Raw genomic sequence first — 6,386 nt, forward strand, 5'->3', positions numbered from 1 at the left:
GGGAAAAAATATTCCTTGGGGAACCTTCTGCACGGCAGGATGTATCCAAGCAGCATCCAGCTCCCGCCGTCGGTGGAGGGAAGGCGCACGGGCTCAGTTTTGGAGCTGGAAGCACCCTGTCGCGAGGAGGGGTTTGGGGGGAGAGGGGAGACGGACCTTTGCCGTAAGGGGAGGATGCACCCGGCAGCTTGCCCTGCTCCAGGAGAAGGGCTCCGGCAGGACGGCGGGCTGTGCAAGCCCCTCGCTCCCTGCCCCAGCTGCTCCACGCAGCACGGCCCTGGCAGCCCCGAGACCCAGTGTCGGCTGCGCCGGGCTAACACGCCTCGGGCACGACCGGGGCATCGCGGCATCGCCCTCTCGCCCCGTGGCACAAGGCTCTCCAGCAGCGCTGGCAGCAGAGACGCCTGGCTACCACCGGGGAGAAGCACGGCGGAAGAAAATGCTGCGGCAGGGACCCACGACAGGCGCAGCATGTCGGAGCTGCAGCTGAGGAGCCGTGATTTATGCCGGGGACTGGCGGGGCCCAAGCAAGGCCAACACCGAGCAGCATCACCGGTGGGAGTGGGGGCCACATCCAGGGAGCAGCGATGCTCCCGAGGGGCAGCGGGGCCCGGCACGCCTTCAAATGCCACCGCGTAGCTCCGCGGCAGAGGGGACAGCAGCACAGGAGCTGCCCCGCCGGCACTCTGCCCGTTGCCCCGCCGGTGCTCCACGGCGAACATCGGCTGCAACGCTCGGAGCCGAAGGGTTCGGCAGCACCCAGCTGGGACACGGGGACGGGAGACACCGGCGCGGTCGCAGCAGCCCGAGCCTGGCACCGCTTTCCCGCCGCTGCCCCCCGGGCAGAGCAAACAGCCGCAGCAAAGCCCCCTCTGCTCCGAAGCCAGTCCTGCAAATCCCAGGCCCTCATCCTGCAAACATCCCACCCCGAAGGAGCGGGACCACCGTGGGCAGACCCGGACCCAAGCCACGTCCACAGCGGAGTGAGGGGTACCCACGGACTCACAAAAGCTGCCTCCCCCAGCCTTGGGGAGCTCGGGGACGGTGCTGCCCACCCCTCCGCCGGCGGATGGGAGATCAGCCCCCGGCACCACCAGCCTCTCCCATTTCCAGCCGCTGGCCATGGGTTTGCAGCAGGAGACCCCGGCCAGGGCCCTCCCCGCCAGCCCCACGCCTACGGCCACACTCACAGGAATGGGCAGAAAAATAAAAATCCCATTGGCAAAACAAGTCCCTGTTTTAAGCGCATTATTTTTCAGCTCAAAGGACACAAAGGAATTTAAACACAGGGCATAAGGCAATATAGAGAAGGCAATTAACTGGGATTAATTGCATGACTCACCCAAAATGCAACAGGAGTAAAGCGCTCAACAGCAGGAAAAAAAAAAAAGGCGACGTGGGGCAATAGGAGCACGTGGGATTTCAAGGGGGAGCGGGGGGCACGGGCGGGGGTCCCGCTGCGAAGGCTGGGCTGCTGCTGCTGGAATAAAAGCCTCTTCCCTGGGGCACGGGGTGGGCAGACGGGCAGCAACGCGGGCCCCCCCCCACCTGCCGCTGCCCGGTGGGGCTGGGTGGGCAGCAGCACCCTGCCCGGCCACCCTCCTGCCTGCCCTTCCCCGGCTGCCGCAGGCTCAGTGCGCGGCGCAGGCAGGCGCGGCAGGGCAGCTCGCCATGCCTGCCGGCGGGGCTGGCAGCGGTACCCGGTTCAGAGCCATTTATCAACCCCCCCCCCCGCGCTCCTCGCACAGACAGCAAAAAAATTAAACGGGGAGGGGACACACACACACACAAGACTGCACACCGGCGCCCAGCTGCCTGCACACACGCTACGCGGGAGCGGGCCCGGGCCCCCCCGATATTGCAATTCCGCTCCTAAAACTTAATTCCCGCGGCGGCTGCAGCTACGAGGGGGATTGCCATCCGCTCCCCGCGGCGTCCCGGGGAGGGGGGACACGCACACACACACACACACACACGCGCACACACACACGCTCACACACACACACACGACACTGGGGCTCTTCGCATCGCTTCCAGCTCAAACGCCTTCTCGAACCTTCCCTCCGCCGCCACGCGCGAACAAACCCGGCGCTTCCCCCCCCCCCCGGGAAACACACACGCGAGGCAGAAGGAACCGAGGAGGCCCCGGAGGCCGCTCTCCTCCTACGCCACCGGGGCCACCCCCCACCCGGCCCGGGGCGGGCAGCGATGCCCGGGGATGCCGCTCTCGGTACCGGGCTGGGTCCCGCCAGCCCCGCGGGGGGCTCGGGGGCCCGGGCCCGGCCGCCGCCGCTAGATGGTGCTGGGAGCCCGCGGCCCCGGCACGGAGCCCCCCCCCCCCCCCCCGAGCCCCCGGCGGCGGGTCCGGGAAGGCGGGGGGGGCGCGGGGAGGGACGAGAGAAGACACTACAGGGTGAATATAACCAAGAGTCATTTATTAACAAAATAAGACTTACCAAGCCGGAGCTCATCCACCCGCCACGCTCGCCGCCCTCCCGCTGCTCCGGCCGAGGGGCGCCGCGGCCCCGCGCCCTCCGGTGCGCGCCGGTCCTGCCCGCTGGAGCCGCCGCTCTTCGGCCCCCCCCCCGCATCCGCGCCCCGGGGTGGGGTGGGGGTGGGGGGGCACAGACAGACACACAGACACAGACACACGGTCCTGCTTCCCACGGCGGGGCCCGGCCGCGGGTGGGGAGCGGCGCTCGCGGAGGAAGAGCCGCGGCGTGGGGCGGGGGGGTCGGTGCGGCCGGGCCTTCGCCCCGTTCGTCCACCGCAGCCGCCCCCGGCCCCAAACACATTGGGGGAAAAAAAAAAAAAATTAAAAAAAAATTACATCTGTTAACTTTACAAATGAAGAGGAACAGAATCCCAGAACGATAAACGCGGAGGGGGAGGAGGAAAATGCCTTTTTTTTTTGTTTTTTTTTTTTCCCCTTGTGTGTCAGGAGTCATGCAAGAATTTCTCAGGGGGGAAATAAAGAAGGGGGAGGAAAAAAAAAATTCAAAAGAAACAGCAGGGAAAAATAAAAGCCCCACACCTGCAAAGTAAAGAATTTTTTTTTTCTTTTTTCTTTTTTTTTTTTTGGACACAGACTTTTTGCATACCATTGATTCATTGGTGTATTAATGCACTTATATTCCCAGCTTTAAGCTAACATACAGTAAATAAATACACAGTCCAAGGAGGGAGCGGGGGGCTGGGGCGAGGAGGAGGCTGGAGCAGGGGAAGGGGCCGCTGTAGTTACTGATATCCCAGTGCAGAAGCTGAAGTTAGTCTTTGGCCATAGAGCGCGTACGGAGAGTAGTAAGGTCCGGCGGCCGGCAAGGAGGGCACCGGCAGGGCGCCGGCTGTGGGCAAATGGCTCTTGCCGTAGGGGTGGTACCTGTTTAGTCCCAAAGTGTGTGGGCTCCTCAAGGAGAGGGAGGCGGGTAACGTGTTGGGGCTCCCGGGGGCGGCGGGCGGGAGGTGGAGGTGGCAGGAGGCTGCGGAGCCCAGCCCGGAGGTAGGGTAACCCGCCAAGAGTTTTTCCGCCCCCGGCAGGGCCGTGTGGGTCCGTAGGTGGGTGAGCAGCTCCTCCGAGGTGGCAAACCTCTTGTCGCAGGGTCCGCTGGCAGACACCCAGTTGCATATGTGGGGCAGGGGGTCGTTCTGCAGCATGAAGCCGTAGGTGTAGAGGGGGTGGCCGGGCAGGCTGGGGGTGCCGCTGGAGGAGAGCGTGGTGTGCACCGAGTGCAGGGGGTGCGTGGGGTACACCAAGGGGTATCCGCTCTTCAGGCTGCCGGGGTCGTGCACGCAGCTGGAGCAGTTGCTGGAGCCCAGGTGCGAGGCGCTGTGGTAGCTCAGGCAATACGGGTCCCGGCATAATCCCTGCATGAAGGAGGGCGGCGAGGCCCCGGTGAGCGGGCTGGAGCTGGGCGGCTTGCCCGGCAGCCCCAGCGCCCCCGGCAGCTGGCTGCCCACCAGGCCCGGCTTGGTGGGGTCCAGCCCGGGCACGAACTGGGACGGGTAGCCGGCGTAGGCGCCGACGATGGAGCCGTGGTAGCCGATGCTGGAGGGCGGCAGGGGGAAGACGGAGTGGCCCGGCTTGTAGGGCGAGACGGGGGCCACATGGCCGGCGGGCGGCAGGGCGGGGGGCTCCGACTTGCGGCCCGAGGGGGGCTCGCCGTGCGCCCCGGGCTCCGCCACCCCGCGCCCCAGCCCCCCGCCCGTCCCCTCGGGGCTGGGCTTGCCCGCCTCGGGCTCCTTCTTCTCCTCGGCGCCCTTGGGGTCGGCGTGCTGCGGCGAGGCGCCGCGGGAGCTGCCGGGCGAGGCGGCGGCGTGCGGGGGGAACGGTGGGCAAGCGGCGCTGGGCACCCGAAAGCCGGCCTTGTCCGCGCCGCCCTCCTTGCGCGGCTCCCCGCCGCCCTTCGAGTAGGGCTTGAAGCTGGACTTGTCCTCGGGCGGCGTGTCCCCGCTGCCCGGCGGCTTCAGGGCGGCGGGGCGGGCGGCGGGCTCCTTCTCGGCGGCGGGCAGCCCGGCGGAGGCCACGGCGTTCAGCTTGGAGGAGGGCGGCGGGTCTGGCTTGCCGATCTGCGAGCAGGTCTGGGCCAGCAGCGCCAGCGGGCTCTTCTTGGCGTCCAGCTGCGGGCGGAGCGGAGCCGGTCAGGGGGGGACCCCGACGGCGCCCCCGGCTCGGCCTCCCCCCCCCCGCTCCCCTCCTCCATCCCACCCCCAAAATCTCGGCTCCGGCGGGGTGGGGGGCCGGCGCCGAGCCAGGGTGCGGGGGACGGGGGGGTACGCGCCCGGCCGGGGAGAAGGACCGGGGTGGGGTGGGGGGAGCCGGGCTGCAGCGGGGCGGGAGGGGAGGGAAGGGAAGGAGCGGCTCGGGGGAGCCGGGAGCGCCGGGCAGGGAAGAGCCCGGCATGGAGGAGCCGGGAGCGCCGGGCAGGGAAGAGCCCGGCACGGAGGAGCCGGGAGCGCCGGGCAGGGGGAGCCCCGGGGCGGACCCCGGGAGAGCGGGCGGGGGCGGCGGGCACTGACCTCGATGGGGCTGACGGGCGTGGAGGAGAGCGGCTGGAGGTACTCGGGGTGCAGGAGGTGGCCGCCGTGGGCGCTGAGCATCTTCAGGACGCGGATGGGCAGCCGGCTGGCCTGGCGCAGCGGGTCGGCGGGGGGCGGCCGGGGCGACGGGGCGCCCGCGGCTCCGCGGCTCGGCGGGGTCCTCGGCCGGGGCCCGCCGGGGGCACCGCTCATTTGGGGCGGGCGGCTGAGGGGGGGGGGGGGAAGGGGGGGGGAGGGGGGCGCCGGGCTCCGCGGGGCCGGGCCGGGCCGGGCCGGGCGGGCGGCGGAGCGGCGGCGGCGGCGGCCCCGGCGAGACGAAACCCTTCCCCGGCCCCACCGACACGTCAAATAGCCCCGATGGCGGCCGCGCTCCGAGGGGGCCGGCGCCGCGCACCAATCCGCGCCCGGCCGGGCCCCCGGGCGGGGAGAGCCGCCGGTGGGGGGGGCGAGCCGCCGCCACCGCCCCGCGCCGCGCCGCCGCGCGGGGGAGAGCCGCCCACGGCACGGCACGGCACGGCGCGGCGCGGCACGGCACGGCGCGGCGCGGATCGGATCGGATCGGATCGGCACCGCGCGGATTAGCGCGGCACCGCTCGGCTGGCAGAGCGTGGCACGGCTCGGCACGGCTCGGATGGCACGGCGTGGCATGGCGCTGCTGGCACAGCTTGGCACGGCGTGGCACAGCTCGGCCGGCATGGCACTGCTGGCACAGCTCGGCTAGCATGGCACTGCTAGCACAGCTTGGCAAGGTGTGGCACAGCTCGGCCGGCATGGCACTGCTGGCACAACTTGGCACGGCATGGCACAGCTCGGCTGGCATGGCACTGCTGGCACAGCTTGGCACGGTGTGGCACAGCTCGGCTGGCATGACACTGCTGGCACAGCTTGGCACGGCATGGCACAGCTTGGCCGGCACGGCACTGCTGGCACAGCTTAGAATGGCACAGCGTGGCTCAGCTGGCATGGCACTGCTGGCACAGCTTGGCACAGCGTGGCACAGCTCGGCTGGCATGGCACTGCTGGCACAGCTTAGAATGGCACAGCACGGCTCAGCTGGCATGGCATGCCTGGCATGGCTTGTCATGGCATGGCACGGCTCAGCTGGCACACCGTGGTATGGCACTGCTGGCATGGCATGGCTTGGCGGCCATGGCATGGCTTAGATAAGATCAGCCTGGCACAGCTTTGCACGGCACAGCTCAGCACCCCTGCTGCAGTGCCTCCTGCACCCGGTCTGCGTGCCCTGCACCCAAACCTGCGCCCAGCGCCTGTGCCCTGCGACCAGCCTGACCCCTGCACCCAGTCCAGCCCCTGCACCCAGCATGCATGCCCTGCACCCCATCCCACCC

The 6,386-nt window shown here is 69.3% G+C and overlaps 1 protein-coding gene across 1 annotated transcript; it reads right to left on the reverse strand.

Annotated features, from left to right (window-relative positions):
• Window positions 1-2,839: 2,839 nt before the first annotated feature.
• Window positions 2,840-5,229, reverse strand: ZNF703 (zinc finger protein 703). The gene is made up of 2 exons (XM_050910286.1): window positions 5,017-5,229; window positions 2,840-4,617 (listed from the first exon to the last, which is right to left on the reverse strand). The coding sequence occupies exons 1-2, from the start codon at window positions 5,227-5,229 to the stop codon at window positions 3,238-3,240; spliced, it is 1,593 nt and encodes a 530-aa protein (XP_050766243.1). The 3' UTR covers window positions 2,840-3,237.
• Between the last annotated feature and the right edge of the window lie 1,157 nt (window positions 5,230-6,386).

Source organism: Gymnogyps californianus, chromosome 23, assembly GCF_018139145.2.
Source record: "Gymnogyps californianus isolate 813 chromosome 23, ASM1813914v2, whole genome shotgun sequence".
Lineage (NCBI taxonomy): Eukaryota > Metazoa > Chordata > Aves > Accipitriformes > Cathartidae > Gymnogyps > Gymnogyps californianus.

Coding starts and splice junctions, on each gene's coding strand:
- ZNF703 (XM_050910286.1), bottom strand. CDS start 5,229: ATGAGCGGTGCCCCCGGCGGGCCCCGGCCGAGGACCCCGCCGAGCCGC. Junction 4,618..5,016: donor CGCCCGTCAGCCCCATCGAG/GTCAGTGCCCGC, acceptor CTCCGCCCGCAG/CTGGACGCCAAGAAGAGCCC.